This window comes from Canis lupus, chromosome 1 (genome assembly GCF_011100685.1).
Source record: "Canis lupus familiaris isolate Mischka breed German Shepherd chromosome 1, alternate assembly UU_Cfam_GSD_1.0, whole genome shotgun sequence".
Lineage (NCBI taxonomy): Eukaryota > Metazoa > Chordata > Mammalia > Carnivora > Canidae > Canis > Canis lupus.
The window spans coordinates 861,135-880,499 of record NC_049222.1 but is presented as its reverse complement, the minus strand read 5'-3'; the positions used below and the strand labels follow the sequence as shown (position 1 = coordinate 880,499).

Sequence of the window (19,365 nt, the reverse complement as noted above, 5' to 3'; positions counted from 1 at the left end):
GTGGTGTCCCTCCCATCTGCAGTTCTGTTTGGAGCAGAAAGGGTCCCCAGGAGCTACGGCAAGTGGCCGAGACTGGACAAACAGTCCATCTTCCTAAGAACTTAGTAACACCTGGCAGTGCTGTGCACTTGGCTGCTAGGTGCGGATCACCTGGAGGCGCAGCAGTGGTGGGTGGTCTCAGAGGAGCTTCGTGTCAGGTTACATGGGGACGACCTGGACAGAGCGTGTCCTGACAGGAGGAACACCCAGGTGTCAGAAGATGCCATGGACCATGCCCACATGCCCAGAGAGGTTGTTAGAGCACCGTGGTCCAGGTGGCAAGAGATGCTTCTCGTCCCTGCGGAGTGCTGGAGAGCAGACACACAGCCTCTATGACACTGGTCTGGGGCCCCTGCCCTGTGAGCTTGAAGAAGTGACGCAGTCTTGCATCCACTTTGCTGTCTCACAAGGTGTGCCACACTCACACAGCTCTGGACCAGGAGCAGAATCCTAAAAGGAGGGAGTAGGACAATCATGCTCCACATGCAACATTCAGAGAGCGCCCCAGTCTGCAGGGCGGTGACCCTGAGGTCGTTCACCAGAGCAGAAGGAAAGGAGGGTGAGGCTCATAGGAAATTTTGGAACCTTGGAAAAGAATCCCAGGAAGTGTCCAAAACCTGGAGCGCGCTGCAATAGAAAGGGGCCATGGTGCACTGGTGACATGTCGGACTGCTCATTTTCTGGTGGCTCATGTCCCTTGGTGGCTATTTGGGTGGATTGCTTTTCCAGAGTCCTGGATTCTGTAGATGTGTACACATTGCAGACTTAAGGGGCCACTTTTCTGCATTCATTTGTTGGATTTATCAAGAACATTTAATTGGATAACAAAATGTTTTCTGTATGAGCTCCTTCAGTGGTGGATCTGCCAAAAACATCTATTTCAAATGCAGTTAAGTTCTAGGAGTTGGAAATCTACCTCAGGACACCCAGCATGATTCGGGACACAGCAGGGGCTCTCTTTCAGCACAGTAATGAGGGGTCCTGGGAATAGGATGGAGCAACATGAGCTCCTGACCTATGTTACTAAGGAGGTCCCCATGCTGCCCCATGCTTCCCTATGCCATGTGCTCCCCTGTCCCCCCCCCATGCTCCCCTGTGCTCCCTTGTGCTGTGTCCTGACATCCCCCCGTGCTCCCCTGTGCCATGTCCTCCGTCCCCCCCATACTCCCCCATGCTCTCCTGTGCTGTTCTGATGTCCCCCTCTGTGCTCCTCTGTGCCGTGTCCTGATGTCCCCCCCCATGCTCCCCTGTGCTGTGTACCCCATCTCCCTCGTGCTCCCCTGTGCTGTGTCCTGATGTCCCCCAGTGCTCCCCTTGCTGTGTTCTGATGTCCCCCTGTGCTCCCCTGTGCCGTGTCCCCCGTCCCCCCTGTGCTCCCCTGTGTCGTGTTCTGACTTATGGTCCCCCATGGCCCCTGGACAATCACTCCATACCTACCGTAGTTGGAATTTTTCAATCTGCCTCCTCCGGCTGCAGTCAGCATTGACAGGTACTCCACAGCTGGGTTGTCCAGAGCATGTCTGTCAGAGGCCCTTTGTCTGGGCCCAGACACCTCTCCTAGCCCCCAGCAGATAGCCCCCACCCCACAGCCCCCACCCTACACCCCCCCTTCATTTCTGTCCCTCCTTTGTTCAGCTGCCAGGGTTCTCTAAACACAGCTCAGCTCGTGTCACTGGAGGCACCGCTCACTGGTGACAGGTACCCTAGGGGCTGTGTGGCCTGCCTTAGCCTATTGTCTTAGTGCCCCAGGCATTGCAGATCCACATCCACCAAACTAGGGTCCAAGACAGAGAGCCCGCCCACCACCACAGTCCCTGTGCATGGCTCCATTCTGCGGGCTTGGCTAACTGCGGCCAGCCATGCCTTGGGGTCAGGTCCCTTGCAGTCAGAAGGTCAGTGGCAGCCTGACAGTGAATCACATGCCCACATCGTTGGCCCCTTCGTGTCCCTGTAGGAGGAGGAGGAGCCGGGCCACGTGGTGAGATGTGGTACGATGCTCTGAGAGCGGCCATGTCCACACATGTTAATGGCACGTCGTTGGGGTCGCTCTGTTTCAGCACCAGTTACTGGTAACCTTTCCCCAGATGCACATGGATAGGGTTCAGGCGTCCCCAGGGCTTTGGCCACGTGCCCCACGGATAAGGGAGGGACTGCTATGTACGCACGTCTGCTGTGATTATTTGTTTAATCACGTCAGTGCCAGATGGTTGTACTTCACGTACCATGGCTCACACGCAGGTGAGCGCCGTGACCTCAGCATCTGCCATGGTTCAGACAGAAGTGATGGGGGCGCCAGCCCATATGTTCACACCGTGGGCAGCAGGTTCCATTTCCACCATCATGTGCGAGATGGGAAGCCTTATTTTGTTGTATGGACGCTTCAGTTCTGTTGAATTGATAGGTTTGTTTCTGATGAGTAAGCGCTATCTGTAAGCATGGTGAGCTCACCCCTGGTTTCCTGCCTCCCTGGGGTGATACCTTTCTTGGGAGGAAGTGGGGCCTCAGGCAGGGGTGCTGCTGTCTGGAGACTCACAGGTGATCCCGTATGAGCTAACCAGAGCACCTCAGGGAGCCACATGGCCCCGAGAGTCTATCCACATGAACAGTCTCATTCAGAGTACTGGCTCTGGAAGGGTCCGCCTGGGGCTGGGAAGCCGCCAGGACTGATTTCAGCCTGGTACCACACCCTACCATGTGCACCCTCCCATGTGCTGCATTCAGTGTAGGACTCCTGCATTGGGAGCATCTTCGCAGAGCTGCTTCTCCTGGCCCTGACGGCAGGTCTACCCCATCTGGCAGCAAACACTGTTTTGCAATTATATTCAGAATAAAACAGGCACATTTTCTATTGGCTTCAAGATGTTGAGACAAAGCAAGTATATTCCAGAAGCTACCATGGACCCAGCTTTGGGGACAGTGGGTAGCACAGGTGTGGCTGCAGCACTGTTTGAGTTCGTGCTTCTGGGTCAGGGTTGTTTGTTACTGTTCAAAACACGTTCATAATGTTTTGCCCAAATTATGGTTCTTAGGGTTAATAGAGTCTTCGACCCTGTGTGATTCTTCACCAGGTGTCACCTCCCAGAGGTGGTGGGTTTTATTGTTAACACCACAGTGTTTTCATGGATCAGGGTTATTCACGTGTGTTTACTTTTTAGGCAAAACACAAGAAAAGCACAGAGTGGAGTACTCACTGTGTTTGTTCCGAGACTGCTGAGCAGTTTTTGTGGTGAGATGTGTGGGCTGTGGTTCTCCCTTTCATGTTAAAGCCGACAACAATCTGTTCTAAAAGTGAAAAGGTTAATATTGTATAAAAACAGAGTGTGTGCCTGGACTCAGTAAGTGGAGTGTTAGCGTAAGTAATCCAGAGACCCAGCAAGCCGTTCGCCTCACATGTGTTGATATGCAGGGAAACATCACAGTTGGGAGAAAAGCAAAGCAGCGCCAACCTGCGTGCCGCCCGGGGGCTCCCCCCACAGCCTCCCCGAGCCTGCAGCTAAAGCCCTCAGGATGGGAAAAGCACGGCCGCAGGGGCACCTGGCTGGCTCAGTCCATAGAGCACATGACTCTTGACCTCAGGGTCATGAGTTCGAACCCCATGTTGGACCTATAGCTTACTTAAAAAAAAAAAAAAAAAAGAGAGAGAATTTCAGAAAGAACCAACGAGCAGACAGGTCCCTGAAATTTCAGTCAGTGTGGGTGTGGCAGGGACGGCAGAATGTGCATGGTGGTGGGTTTCCTGGCCCTTCTCCTGCACCCAGTTCTGGGCCTCACGGAGGTGGGGACGTCTCTTGCCAGCTCTGCTCTGGGCCAGCCCCTGTCGTGAAGCTGTGTAGCCACTGTGGGCAGGCACCCAAGACATGGAGGCTCTGCGGGCAGGAGCCTGCGGCCCAGAGAGGACGGAGGTCCCTTTCTCTGCCTCTCTGCCTCAGTACCGTGCAGCAGCTCAGGGAGCACCCCAATTCTGTGCAGGGGCTGACCCAAGCCTCAGGCTTACTCCATAAACAAACGTGGAACAGATGGCACCATGGCGCTGCACACAGTGAAGCAGAGTGTGGTCTTACCCGCCCGTCCCAAGCCAGGCTGGCCGCCTGCTGAAACAAACACCCGCGTTCTCCAGAGGTTCTGAGAGGGTGTGACATGGGAACTGTCCAGGCCCGATCTGACCACCCTTGACGGCAGGGTTCTGAGACCAGCGCTGCAGGAGCAGCCACAGCCAGTGGCTGTGCTCCCTGGGCAGAGAGAACTGCATGTGATGAGGCACAAGCAGCGGGAATTTCGGAACTGAGACAGACACGCTCACCCAAGTCGCTGACAATCGCCCGACACGCCCCTGCTGAAGTGGAGGCTGCAGAAACCACCCTGAGGACGTGCAGGACGTCCAGCTCAGGATCCAAGCTTCGACGTGTGTCGTTGGCATCCCCAGACAGGGGCAGGACATCGCCATGGGGCAGAGACTTGGACGAATGACGACTGGAAACCACTAGAACTTGGTCACAGGCATAAATTTACAGGTTTCTGATGCTACAGACCTGTCTGGCCAGTCGTAGAATTTCAGGAAAGCAGCGTGACCTTGTCTACACTCCATGTGTCCTCCTAGCTCCCTTTTCCCCACGACTACAGCAAGACTTGGAGAGCGGGCTTGGGTCTGAAGAAGGCCCTGAGCAGCAGGGGCTCTCGTGTGCATGTCCAGAGAGCAGATCTCCGGTCAGGGCCACACGGACAGGGCGCACGGTGTAATTCAGTTTCCATTGCCATGGGGATGCCCAGAAGAAGCGGCTGGAAGATGGCTGAGATGCGGCCATGCCACAGAGTCTCATCCTTGGTGTCGTGAGCGTGTTTGATGAGCAGGAGGTCCTTTCAAAGGCTTTCATGGCTCTCATGGCAGGCTGAATATTTTCCTCTGTGCCCTCAGCCCTCTAGGCTGTGGGGCTGTGCCATCTCCTGTGTGTGCAGCTTAAGCAGCCTCATGGTCCTGCCAAGTGGACTAATCAGGCACCGACATTGGGCAGGGACCCGTGGATCAGCCACAGATACATGACATTCAGGGATTTACGTGGGTCAGCAGGCTTCCCAGGGAACCATCAAGGGAATTCCTATGTGTCTCAATTTGGTGTTGTGTTGGATTCTAGGAAGCATGCAGTTCTGTGGTTAATCATGGATTTTCCAGCTATTTTGAGATAATTCATATGTATTGGCCTGTAGAAAGAAACCCCTTGAGGTTGAAGATAATACATGCAAACAGCATTTTAACAGTAGGAACATGAGATAGGGACACATGTCCTAATTTCTCCTGTTCTAGAGCACCAGTCCTGCGGGCTCAGCCAGGCCAGTGAATGCAGGAGGCCAAAGGAACCGTGGCGATCCAGCCACCTTCCTGCAGCGAGGGCCACCTGCACAGGTATCCGAGCGTCCTCTCCCAGCCTGCAGGCTTCCAGGCCAATGGCAGCACAGACAGCGGGCAGGCTTTTCCTCAGTCTTATCTCTGTCAAGTTTACAGGTCCGGGTAGACCGGGCAGCACTGCCTCCATCCCTTTGTTCTGTGTCCTCCTTGGAGAAAGGAATCTTTAATGCATCTAAACACAACTCCCATTTTATCAAGAGAGGAGGTTGCCTGCTAAAGACCGTGACTGGGAAGTCTGCTTGTCTAACCGATGAGGGCCTTGCACTCCTGTATCTGGTGTCACCCTCCATGACTTCAAGTGATTTGTGTGCACGTGTGTCTCATGACCATCCCACGTCCCCAAGATGTAGGGTTGTCTACACCTGACCTCAGCCAGGTTCATTTCTGCCAGGCCTGAGGAGACTACCCCAAGTGTAAGGCCCCCTCTCTGTGGGGTCTTCCCCAAGAGCACCTGGCTGGCGGGTGAGGCAGATGGGGATCCTGCACCTGTTCCCAGCAGGGCTGGGCTGCACACCCCAGGCCGGGGGGGGCGGGGGGGGGAGGATCTGTTTCTTCTCTTTCTGGGCCCCCTCGGCTGCCTTGTGTCTCCGCAGACAGAGGCTGTGAGGAGTCAGGGATTCTCGTGCTCCTGCGTCTTCAAGTGAGTTGATGGGAACGTTTCCCGGTGCTTTCACTGTGATCCACGTTGGCCCTTTGAGAGGTTTCAGGGGTTAGTTCCATATAAAATGAATTTTGTTTTTCTGTTCACGTACTTTTAGATTCTTATTCTAAAATTTTTACCCTAGTATCTTTTAAATAGTATTTACAGAGTAAATAATTCATTTTAGATTACTGTTTTTCAAAAAGCCCAGTTACCTTTTTGTAAAGAAAAGCTCTGGAGAGATGTCTTTTTTTTCCTGAAACAGTTCCTTTTACGTGAGTAAAGCAGAATGAGGAAGACTAAATTTAAGTGTAATTTAGATACAGCCAGATTTTTATGTGCATCCACAATGTTGGTTTGGCTGTGCAAAATGTTTCTCTGAATCTTGCACACAGCTGGCAGAGTGAACATACACGTGAATTAGTGATCTGCCAGCTGGAAGAGCACCTGGGCTGGTCAGGGGCACAGCTGACACAGCGGGTCAGTTCGTGGTCTCCAAGAGGCTGTGACTGTGGACTTTGGTGGTCACATTTAAAATAACTGATTTTTTAAATTCTTTTTTTTCCTCTTGAAAAGGTATGGTGCAGAGTTAAAGGCCTGAAGTATTTTCAGAGGAAAGTTTAATAGAATATTCTAATAGGTTTGCTCATCAGTGTAGAGTAAATACAGCTGGTTGAATATAGCAGTGAAGTGTGAACGTGGTAGCTTCATAGAATTAACTGCATGATTTCTACTAAATGCCTTTTAGCTTAGGAGCAAACCCTGTGTGTTACGTTTAAAGACTTTATGGTGATCTGATGATTATTGCTCTGCTGGCTTACCCGTTGCTGCACGGTTCCCATATTCTCACATGCTTGGGAGTGACTGATGGTCTCAGGTCAAAGGTGCTCTGCTTGGGGCCCCCCTTTATCCACCAGAGGCTTTGTAACTAGATGTCCCTGCCCCAGACCGCACCTGGGGGCTGGCAGGGCAGGAGGGCACATGCTCAGCCCTTCCTAGGGACAGGCTGTGGCTGGCCAGCCTCGCTGGGAGGCTCCTTGAGGGGCACCACCTAGTTGTCCCTGGAAAAAAGTCAGTTTTTATGAGTTAAATATATCTGACCACCTTTCTTCCTTTGTGCATTTTGTGGAATACACTGGAAACCTGGTCTTTCTGAATTGATGGATTTTTTTTTTCAACTTAACATTTAAGGAGCCATAACATTCTGTGGTTCCAAGTTCAGAAAGCCTGAAAGCCGCTATGAGCATACCCTCAGGCTCCTCCCCTCACTGCGGCTGAGCCTCAGCCTCCCTGCAGCACGTGGCCTGGCAGTGGGGGGCGGTGCCCTGGTACCTGGGGGCTCTGGTCTTAGGTAGACCTGCTGAGAAGTGGATCAGTTCTGTAGCCTCATCTGTTCTTACCCAGATGTGCAGGTCACACCAAGCAGCTCTGACACTGCCTGGACCCACACACCCACCCTTGCCAGATGCCATTCACAAGTGGGGCATCCCAGGCCATCACCCCGTGTCTGATTAGCCAGCTGGGATCAGGGTTCTCACAACCCCGAGGGGGCTCCATCACTTGCGAGGGCAGCTCCCCGACGTCAGGACTCACTCACATCTGGTGGCTTATTAAGTCCTGAAGAACAGGACACCGAGTAGATGAAAAGCCGCCCAGGGTGAGGTCCGTGGGCTTCCGAGCGCAGAACCTGCTGTCCCCGTGGAGTGGGGGTGGGCCGCCCTGCCAGTCGTAGGTGGATGTGATCAACCCGGAAGCTCCCCGAGCCCCGTACTTTTGGGATTCTGAGCAGATGGGTCATTGCCTCCATCTCCAGCCCCTCCCCTGTGGGGAGGACGGGGACTCCGGGCTTCTCCTGGCTGCTCTGGTGACCAACGCCGTCCAGATGCCCACCTAGAGTTGCCTCATTAGAAAAAAAGATGCCACCTCAGCCAGGAGCTCCTGAGGGCTGCGGGACTCTGCCAGACACTGGGGACAGAGACCAATAAAATAAAAGAAATGCTTTGCATTTCTTTAGCAGTTTTACAGATCAGATAAACTTGTTAAATAATGATTCACTGTGAGATCATAAAAATTATGTTGACTTATGGAATTTTTGACATCAGTTTGGTGTTTCTGGATATATATTTTGGGGGGAAAACACGTTCAGTTCTGAAGCATGGTGCCTAGGACTCACTGATGCACATGTGAGTGTGGTCATCTTTGCATTCCACTGTGCACCTTTTTTAATAAGCTGATGTTATCATCCTGGAACGTTCTGGCACTTCTCAGGCAGTCATATGCTCAGGGATATTATGGGGGTGTTGAAGCAGAGCTTCTGAGCCTGGGAGTTCCCCCTGAACTTCTGCCCTCCAGGCTTGGCCACAGTGACCACACCCACAAAAGGCTGCCCTGTGCTGCCGGACCCCCAGCCACACGCAGCAGGGGATTTTGCCATTTTTTTCATCACATACTAAGAACAGAGAAAAATAGCTGTTTCACTTGTGCCAGGAGAGCATCACTTCTTGAGAAAACAGCATTGTTCCAAAAATGTAATTGGAGGTGCTAGAAATCCAGACCGAGTGGCAAACGTTTCTGTCGCACAGTGGGTGACCTCCCACTTCTTACGTTCTCCTTTTCACCTGATCTGTGTCGTGATCCAGGGTCTTTGTTAGAAGACCAGGATGAGTTTGAGGTCATGTGGAAGGCACGCCCCCCGCCCCCCAAATCAAACATGGCTCCTTCTGACTGAAGGGGTGTCAGGAGGCAGCTTTCATCCCCCTTACCTGGGCAGCTGAGTTGCGCTGCTGGGAGAGCCTGGGAGCCTCCCATGCTCCGTGTCCCATGCTCCGCGTCCCTGGGGCCCTTGCTATAGGGGAGCAGGGAGGGCCGATTCTAGTGCCCATGGCTGTTAGTTCCCATCACCCTCATGTGGCATGTCCATAAGTGGTTCAACCTGAGGCCTCTGGGAGCGAACACACTGCCTGGACACAGCTGGGACTCCAACCTGAGGCTCCAGAGCACCTCCTAGAACGCACACGTTCTGTGCAGCTCGTTGATCATGAGCACTCTAATAGAATGCTCTGATTTTCACCATTAAGTTCACTAGTGCGGTAGCAAGAAAATCCCCATTAGAATTGTGCTGCTGAGAAGTGACTGGCCAGCCCTCCGCGTGACCTGCCCCTGGGATCCAGGAGGACCTGGTGAAGCCACACGGTCTCGTGGTAGCAGGTGGAGGGAGCAGCCCGGAGCCTGGACCTTCTTGGCTCGCCCTCACCCTCCCTGTGCACCTGCTCTGTGCCCCTTGGAGCCAGCTGCCGGGGCCAGACAGCCGTGGACCCGGGACCCACGCGCCTGTGGTTGAGCCTGGGCAGGAGGTCATGCACGTTGGTGTAGGGGCCAGGTCCTGGGACTTGTCTGGGAGGTAGATGTGTTCACACGCTGACTCTCCTCCTCTGCCAGGTGGATGACATCCTAGGAGAGGGCAGTGACGACAGCGACAATGAGAAGAGGAGACCAGAGGAGGAGCGGAAGGAGCGGCCCCCACCCCGGGAGCCCCAGGCCACACCCGAGGCCACACCAAGCAGCGAGAGGACCAGGGCAGGCAGCCGGGGGCCCAGGTAAGGGGGAGGGGCAGGGGGGGACGTCTGCAGGTGTGTCACAGAGCAGACCCTTCAGACTAGCATTCTCAGAAGGTTTCACTTATGGTGACGTGAACTTTTATCACGTTTGTGATTTCAGTTATTCCTCGTGGAGATTTTTCTGCCCCTGGGCAAGCACTTTGTGTGTAGTGGGGTTAGTACAGACCCCAGGACGGTGCATGGCTGGCACAGCATGGCACAGCCCCTGCCCCAGCTGGTCTTCTCTCAACTTCCCCTTCTGCCATGGAGCATAGTGGGGCTGCCTCAGGGCTCGCTGCAGGTCAGTGGATCAGGGCCGGCATACATGTGTGCCCTGCATGTGCTCTGCCGGAACTGGGCTCTCCCTGTGTGGGGGTGCTTCTCTATATCCACTCGTCAGCTCTCAGCCCGTCTGGTCCAACCCTGGGATGTTCTGACAGGAGGAAACAGTTCAGAAGAGCTTAGCTTGCTTGAGCAGCCCTGTTACAAACAGGATTGGGCCGGGATCAGAGCAGCCAGTGGAGAGAGGGCGGAGGTTCCTGGTTCCTGTTAAGTTTTACTCTGAGAGGGGATGCCATGTGCCACCGAGCCGCAGAGCAGGAAGATGTCAGCCAGTCACAGGGCGCTTGTTGACTTGCCAGTCCCGCGGCGGAACTTTCCAGAGCACAGCGGTGCTCTTCACGGTGGTGAAGTGCTGTCCAGTTATTTTAGGAGCTAATTGGCTGAACTCTGTACCAGGGGAGGGTGAGCTGGCACGATCATTGCACTGGGTTGTCTTCAGCCCTGTGCGGGGGTCCCACCAGGGTCCCTGACGAGCTGGTGGGGCGGCACTGGCCAGCGCCCATGACGCGTGACATCTTCTCACTGATGTATAACACACTCAGCTTCCGGTCTCGTGTTCTCTGCCAAGTAAAAGATTCCGAGCAGTTTTCACTAAGACTCAGAAAGGCCTGGTAGGAGCCCACTGGGAGTGTCCTCTCCTTGTGGAGACATGGCTGTGGGCGTGCAGCCAGCTGAGGCTTGGTGTGCACCGAGCCCAAGAGGGCACGTCGTGTCTCTTCATTTTCACCGGGTCGTGTCCCAGAGAAAACAGGCCCCAGGGATTTGCTCATGAAGAACATTCGCTCTGATGAGGATCGGTGCCTGCCTTCTAGACTAGAAGCAGCCGCATGCTTGGTCCCGAGGGAACAGGTTTCCTGCGTCTCCATGCTCAGCCATGCGTGGGACAGAAAGCCCAGCCACCCACTTGGGAGTACCCGGTCTTGGGAAGCATCTAAACAAAAGGTACCCACCCAGCAACAAGAAACTTGAAGTCCTCCAACATGTGGCCTGGGGGTCACGTTTGGTGGGGGCCGGGCCCTCGACAGTCGCCTCCTGAGTGTCCCGAGGCCAGAGGCTAAGGCATCAGCTCAGACTCAGCTGGCCGTGTGGGATGCGCTCTTACCTCCTCAGAGCTGGCTTCCGCTTGTCCCCAAAGCAGGGACTCTGTCCGTGCTCCTCCCTGCCTGCTAACCCCTGCTGGCCTGAAACTCCCCCCATGGGGCTGTGTCAGGAGCACCAGGGTTTCTCGGTGTGCCACATGGCTCTGAGCCCTACCACAGCAGAGTCAGGTGCACTGGCTCCCCGGCTGCTATCGCGGATGACAAGTTTGTGGCCCTTGTTTCTTTCTCTACCAGGGAAGTTGGGAGACGTGCTTCTCTGTGTGTATTTCACCCTTGTTTATGGATCGTAGGTGGAAGTGAGTGGTGATGGGAATGCGGGGCTGGCTTCCACAAGAGCGTCTGGGTGGCAGCACCTCTTGCTGAGTCCATTCAGCCAAGCTGCTCTGTGGGATCTTGAGGTCCCTTGAACTAGAGAGTGAGTTGTAATGGAAGGAGGGAGGCAATAATTTATCTGTGGTTCGTTCTTTTTTTTCAAATAACAAACATCAAATGCCTGTTTTACAGCACTTTCATTCCTCGACATAGGGATAAAGAAGTTAAGTATGTGTTTGAAAAGCATTTGCTCAAACCAGTTGTCTTCAAGATGTTAAAACATCACGCAGACACGTCATCATCACCACCGTTTGCAGGTGGCGAGGCGGCTGGCGTGGACAGTGTCCCCAGGGTCTCACATCAGGACCATCTGTAACCAACGTTTGCTCTCTGCTTACATTTGGGTGGGAAGCAGGGCACTGTGGGAGTCAGGGTAAGGCTCTGTTCAAACTGGAGTCTGAACAAGTGAAAATGACAGTGTTTCTACTACAAAACCATTCATTAACTCATTAACTGCCAAAAATACAGCGTCATATAGTTGGTAACATTGAAGAAATCTGCCTGTAAAGGTTAATAACTGACATGCATCCAGGGTCCTGCCACCTGGCCACCTGGCCCCCTCCCTCTGTCCACAGAGCAGCAGGTGGCCAGCCTGTGCTGCAGATGCGCGGACAGCTGGGGGGCTCTCTTTCCAGAAGGCTCCGGCAGTCCCACGGCAGCAGGTACACTGGCTGCACAAACAGTGTACCTGCACAGGCTGCACTAGCAGTGCTTTTTGGTGTTGGGTGATGAACTGCACTAGGGAGATGTGTTGTTCACTGGAAACAGTGGAGGAACAATTGAAATCTGTACTGGTTGAGAATGAGCCTTGCACAATGGTTGCAAGCCCAGAAAACGGCTCAGGTGGCCGGGGTGGACATTGGGACATTGTTGTGACCCCAGTACATCCTTTCCTGTGGAAGCCGGCAGGAGCATCTCTGCTCACGTGGGCAGTAGGACATTCACGTGCTTCATGCCCTGTGGCAGCTGCATGGTGTGCGTCTGTACCAGGGGTCAGGGCCTTGTCTCCTGTTTCAGACCCCTGTGTGCGGGGGTCATGCTCTTGTGCACATGCATCACTCAGAATTCTGAAAGGTCAGAGGTACTTATGGTGCCAGCCTGACACTGGGTGGTCATGTGGCTCCAGGGAGGGTGGTAGAGGTGTCGCTCCGTGAATGCAAGTGGCAGTGCTTGTTTCTTTTTTTTTTTTTAATAATATATATATATATATTTTTTTAAGATTTTATTTATGTATTCATGAGAGACACAGAGAGAGAGAGAGATGCATAGACACAGGCAGAGGGAAAAGCAGGCTCCACGCAGAGAGCCCGACGTGGGACTCGATCCCGGGTCTCCAGGATCACACTCTGGGCTGCAAGCGGCGCTAAACTGCTGCGCCACCAGGGCTGCCCCAGCAGTGCTTGTTTCTTACAGCACGGTGTCTGGTGATCACTTCTCACCAACACAACATGTAAACAGTAGCGGCACCATGGTTCCATCTTATTGTCCTTTTCTCTTAGGGCTGTGCTCAGGCTGGACCCTCAGAGGCTTCCCCCTAAGGAAAGTGACTTTGCCAGAACAGCCAAGCTGGTCATTAGGCACACAGCAGCTGCCCTGGCCACAGAGAGGCCTGACCCAGCTGCTGCAGCACAGGAACCACAAGGCCTGATTCCACACAATGGAAAAGAGGCGGTGGGAGAAGTTGCTGGTGTGCACGGCCCAACCTTGGAGCCCACAGAGCGACTCCCACATGACCTCCAGAGGTGCACAACCACCGCAGGTGCGCTCCTGGGACCGAAGGACCGTGCAGGGAAATGAGAGCAAGTAGATGGACGATGCTGCGAAATGCAGCAGGGGCCCAAGGGTCGATGGGAACCACAGAAGAAAGAATTAGCAGTGTGGCATGTGTGCTCAGAGACATGGGGCCATGGTAAGCTCTCCCACACGCCCACAGCAGGAGCAGAGGAGCACGAAGGCAGAAGGGCAGGAAACCTCCACCTGGATGGAAGGCATTCCCACACGCCTAGAAAGCTCGACTCCACGCAGGGTCAGCCAGAGATCCACACCCAGACACGTTGTGGTAACAGTGCTGAAAGCTGGAGACCACACACATGGACAGCCGAGAGCACCTGCAGGACTGGCAGCCAGCTTCCCGTCAGAGACACAGCACATCCAGTATTGGAGAGGACCCCACAACCAGACAAAACTCCATCAAAAGTGATGGTGTGATGAGGATGTTCCCAGCTGGGATCGTCTCTGAAGAGAATTGGTTGCAAGCCAGCTTGCCTCACGAGAAAGACCGAAAGGAGCTGTCGTGCCGGGAAGCCAGGGACCTAGACAGAGCAGCATCCACACAAACACCTTGAGCACCGTGCGGGGATCAGGGAATCATCAGGCAGCTTGAATTTATACTTTTCTTCTTTCTTCATGTCATCGACACAAGGAGCAGTTGTGGACGGTGCTGTGTATGGAGTTGTCAGTGGGGCCTGTGGTGGAGAGCCGGAGTGTTCACTAGTGACCACACACGGGCCATAGGATCAAGATGCTTGTAAGAAACAGGAAGTTAGAAGGTTTGCTTGATGTGGTGTAAGTGTGTGCGTGTTTTCTTTCTTTCAGCTTCTGTATAAGCTGTAAAACGACGTACAGGGTACGGGTTCTAACAGTGTGTAGCACACGTAAACACCCCAGGAATGACAGAAAGGGCGGCCCTGAGCTAAGGGCTGTGTCCGTGCCCATATCTGACCTCCTGAGACACGGATCAGCTTGCCATCCATCCTGACGATGTGACGTGGGGTAGCAGCGCAGGGACGGCTGCTGTCCTGCCATGTTATGGGAGACAGGCTTGCTGCCAAAAGAGGGCAGCAAAGATGAACGGGCTCAGAGCTTCACAACCCTGCAGCACAACCAGTGTGAGTGGGCAGTGATAGAGACCAGCTGTCCGGCTCGCCTCTGTGCTCCATGTGGTGAACAGTGCTGATGGAGCGAGTGGCTCAGCAGCACGTGGAAGCCGCATCGATCGTGGCAAGGCCAAGAGGCAGGAGACGGACAAACAGCCTCTGGGTCCTCCCACAAGCCTGTGGGACGTGCCGGTGCCAGGAGTCATGTGAAAATGCAGCGTGCCCATAGGGCCCGATACCACCGTTAAGAGGAGTTGCACCATAGGACCCGTCCTCCTGGTCCCGAACAGTGCAACCCCCGCCTCGGGGTGGTGGTCGTGGGGTGCCCGCACTGTGCCGAATAGTGGTGCCTGTGAGGCCAGACCCTCGGGAGGCAGAGTGCGGAGGTGAAGGAGGTGCAGCAGCCTCCTGGTCTCCCCTGCGAGGGCATTAGGAGTTGTCTGGGGACGTCACTGTCAGGCTTTTCAGAAACTTGCAGCCACTGTGGTCCACATGGTTTGGTTTTGGCAAATGTCCTAGCCCAACGCCTACACATTACTGTGAACCGCGTGTCGCTTGGTTCCCACAGATGCCCCTGCAGACCTTACGGCCTGCTCAGGCTTTCCGGCCAGGATGTTCTTCAGACGGTGGGGGTTCCCTCAGTTCTTTGAAGATTTGTGTCCATGGTTTTAGTGGCATAAACTTGCATCTGTGGAGAAGAGCCTCTGACCAACTGTCAGGCCAGGCAGTCAGAAGCCATGAGCACACTCCACGGCGTGACCTGAGGAGGCACGTGGACACCCAACAGCACACGCTGCCATGGCCCCAACCTCACACTCACCTTGTGTGCTGTGCGGGATTGTAGCAAAATCACTGAATCAAGTCAAGTACTTTATTTTTTTAATACTTGCCCATGTCCCAGAGAGAATGGTGTGGATGTTGTTCCGGGTCCTTCTGTGACCTGGGTACACAGGCCAGCAGTCCCCGCCCCAACCAGTGTCACGGGTGCACTCCTGCTGGAGCAGTGCTGTGTGACACGTTCTCCGCGGAGACAGTTGCCTGCACACGGCTTGGGACTCTGCTCTGCTGCGACCCCTTTCTTGGAGGCCCCTGCAGTGTCTACTTGGTGAGCCTGGCTCCGCAGACCAGTTTCCTTTTCAGCCCAAGTGTGAGTGCAACACACCTGCAGGCCAACAGGAGGGTCCTGGTGACAGGGAGCAAGGAGCTGCCTGAGGCCAGGGCCCTTGGTCTGTATGGCCCATGGCCGGCTGCCTTCTCCACGGCCACTGCAATGCCCCGCACAGACCACAGCATGCAGCACGGTTTGGCTGCTGCCCCATAGTTGGTGTCAGGTGACCATATGGCCTGGGCAGGTTCCCTGTGGTCCTGCCTGAGTCGCTGGCTGCTCCTGATGTCCATCCTCCTGGATCCTCGTGGTCAGAAGACGCCCACCGTGCTCACGTGTACCCATGCTTACTTCACACTGGGCACGTGTTGGAGAAGGCAGCTAGCTGCCTCAGTGAGCCTTGTACATAGCTGTTTTGTAGCACACAGGCCTGGCCGTCCCACACACACGCACACGCCTACACGAGACAGGTGTGCTTGTTGCAATAGTGACCTCGTCAAGTGCAGCACTGCAGCTTCTTTCTGCCAAAATAAACCAAACTGCTAACCAGCACATTGAGGAATACCTGCTGCATGGGTACTGCTTGATGGTCATTGGTCAGATGCCAGTGACAGGAACCATCACATGCGTAACGGGCAGCAAGCCTGAGGCTCCAGAGTGTTCCCTTGCATCAGTGGTTCAGGACAGGACCATCAGGGAGGAGACATACATGTGTTGATGCTGTTCATGTTCCTGCTGGAGTCCACGCTGAGCATCGGATGATTTTCCAAGCTTTAGGTTTTCTCCAGGTTCCATCCATTAGCATTTCTGTGCATCTGTGCAGTTGGTTTTAACAAGAAAATACAAATGCTGTGTGTCGCACTCTTTTGTCGTTCACCGGCATTTATTAATAGTCATGACCAGCAGACCTGTTTCCAATTTCTGAAATAATTTTTTTAAAGGGAGACGGAGGGACACCTGGGTGGCTTAGTGGTTGAGCGTCTGCCTTTGGCCCAGAGTCCTGGGATTGAGTCCTGTATCAGATCAGGCTCCCCGCAGGGAGCCTGCTTCTCTCTCTGCCTGTGTCTTTGTCTCTTTCTCTGTATATTTCTCATGAATAAATAAATAAAATCCTTAAAAATAGTAATAATAAAAAAATAATAAGATAAAGCCTGGCCCAAATGCACAGCACTGGACAAAGTGCTCTCAGGGGTCCAGGAAGAGGGCAGGTCTCCCCAGCATTTGGCCCACAGTGGAGGCTGGGGTATGACAGGGCCCCCCAGGGCTGCTGCTCCTAGAGTGCCCCTCTGAGACTCCAAACCGGCCCCTTTAGCCTCATCTGCTGGCAGTATTGTTTTTTTTAAGTAAATAGTGTGCTTTCCTAATAGCGTCCAGGGTTTCAGATTTCTGGTACGGCCTAGCTGATGTACACCAGCGTATACCATGCGTGTGCTGCTGTGGTGTGTATATGTGTGTGTGCACATGGTTGTTCAGGGGCTGAGCCTTGAGGGCAGTCCCTGCCTTGTCCCATGAGGCTTGTCGGGGTCGTGTCCAGGTGACCCAGGGCAGGCATGGGACCAGGCCTGTTCCCAAGCTGTGTCCATGTCCTCAGCTCAGTGTTGCTGCTCCCAGCTGGTGGGGTGAGGTGTGGCTGCACTAGCTGACTACCCCCACCCTGCAGAGCTGCGGAAATGCCCACATTCTGGGCCCTGTGCTTATGCTGTCCCCAGGTGGGAGGTGCCCAGTGCGGCGGAGCCTTGGAGTGGAGCGCAGGTGTCAGGTGCTGGCATGCACTTCAGTTTGTTGTCAGGGTGATTGGTTTTGACAGCCGCCTCATGGGGGGTGGGGGGTTGAGGCAGTGGACCATGCGATGGCCCCACCTGACTGCCTGGGGTGTGCCTGTACGTCCGTGTATGGAGGTGGCGGGGCTAGCACTGACACACCTGTCCTCCTGGTGCATTGTGTGCTCATTCGTGTTTGGTCTTGCTGGAGCCCTGGAAGGAAGGCTGGTCACGGCGGCTCCCGGGTGGTGGGATGGGCCCAGACAGCAAGCCTGCCCTCCGTCCTCCTGCCGTCCTCAGTCACACCTGCCACACTCAGGGCCCGGCCCTTGTCGTCTCCCTGCATTCTCCAGGGCTACAGGTGGGCTGTCACTGCTGGGACGCCCTTGAGCATGGGGAGCAGACAGAGCTTGTGCCGCGCTCCAGGTGTCCAAGCGCCACATCCACAGAGGACATGGCGCGCTGCGTGTGTATGTGCGTGTCCCTAGGTCCACGTGGGGTGCCAGCGTGTGGGTGCATGCGTGCCTGTGCGTGCATGTCGGGGCACGTGGATGCTGATGCTGGGGCGCGTGCCCGTGTGCATCAGCATCCTCCAGCACAAGCATCTGACAGCCTGCGTCTGTCTTGCAGAGGCCACAAGCGGAAGCTGCCCGAGGAGGACGCCGGCAGCGCATCCAGCGGGGAGTCCAGCGGGGAGGACGAGGAGGGCAGCAGCTCAGAGGCAGACGAGATGGCCGCAGCGCTTGAGGCAGAGCTCAACGACCTCATGTGACCTGTGGGGCAGGGCGCAGGGCAGACACCGCTCTATCCCTGGGGGGCTCCAGGCCGCATGGGCCCTCGCCTGAGGTTTCCTTTTCTCCGGGAAGACATGTATATTTGCAGAGCTCCACATACAGAAACAATAATTTTGCAGAAATAGGTGTTTTTAGAGGTTTTACTACAGAAGGTCTACTTTTCTAAGGGACAGTGTCCTGGGAGGTGGTGTGCCAAAGATGCCGCAGTGGCCCACACAGCCTGGTATGCAGTGGGCAGGCAGGACATGGGGCGGCAGCCAGAGCTGCCCCTGTGGGCCAGGCAGCGGGCGGGTGCACGGGGCCCTCCTCCTCCAGGACACAGATGTAAAGTTTTGTATATCTATTTCGCATTTGACCCACCAAGCGGATTTCTCTTTCGTTTAATAAAACTCCTTTTTGTAAGCTGGTTCCCTGGCGTGCTGTGCAGCAGGAGCACATCACGGGGAGCAGATAACCTAGCTCACCCGTCTAAAGCGTGCCATGGCTGGCTGCTCATTGTCACACTACCGTGGGGAGGCCTTCAGAAGCGTGTCCCAGAGTGTGAAGAACAACGGAGGATTCTGTTCCCATGGTGATCAGGTTACGGGCACCGGACCCCAGATGACCCAGGACACAAGGCAGCTCCGACCCTGGCGACAAGCTGGAGAACAGGATTTGTCATCTGCTGTATCCCCCAGACAGCTAGATGGCACATCGTCCCTGTCACTGGGGTCCCGGGTCTGACCCGCAGGCCCACCAGGTTCATGCAGCTCCAGTGAGAGCGGGTCCAGGGCCCCTGTGCTCTGGTTCCCTATTTCAAGCACGTGGTGCTTCAGATGTGGCTCCTGCAGAGCCAGGGTGGTTTTGGTGGGAGAGTGGGCTGTTGCTGCAGGGCAGGGCCACCCCGGGGTAACACTGACTGGGAAAAACAGCCAACTCTGGCTGGGAAAAACAGATGCCAAATCATCTGTGCGACTGTCCCAAACGACGTCTCAGTAGGAAGTTTTAACAGCCTCAAACTCACTTCCCTGAACATCAGGTTTGAGAAGTCTAGTCCATAGGAGGGCCATAAGGAAATCCACGATCAGAGTTTGAAGAGAGAACTGAAAGTCCACACAAAATCTTTGCACAAACAGGTAATAAATTTTAGACCATTTATTTAGAGACATTGGAAAATCTGTAACTGGAAATTTAATGAAATTTTTCTTTCTTCCTTGGGAAATAGGATGTTGGAGTGGATCTCCTGTCCTGTCAGAGTTTTTCGTGTTTTCAAAACATGACCCTACCCGGTCTCAGGCCCTGTGTCCTCGGGGGCGTGGGGTCAGGGCCGGGGGGCTGCGGCCGCGTCCAGGGGGTCTCCA

At 54.6% G+C, this 19,365-nt stretch overlaps 1 protein-coding gene across 6 annotated transcripts in view; it reads left to right on the top strand.

The window, feature by feature from the left end:
• The window catches only part of CTDP1 (CTD phosphatase subunit 1), a 59,039-nt gene that overhangs the window by 34,993 nt on the left and 4,681 nt on the right, over window positions 1-19,365 (top strand). Inside the window, exons 12-14 of one of the 6 annotated variants that reach the window (XM_038525717.1) lie at window positions 9,519-9,676; window positions 10,831-10,960; window positions 17,862-18,427. In XM_038525717.1, coding sequence (XP_038381645.1) covers window positions 9,519-9,676; window positions 10,831-10,960; window positions 17,862-17,978 — 405 coding nt within the window. In that variant the 3' untranslated portion in view covers window positions 17,979-18,427. Of the gene's footprint in view, window positions 1-9,518; window positions 9,677-10,830; window positions 10,961-12,989; window positions 13,989-17,861; window positions 18,428-19,365 lie in introns of those variants that run through there. The other 5 variants (XM_038525719.1, XM_038525716.1, XM_038525718.1 and 2 more) reach the window with 5 other exon arrangements.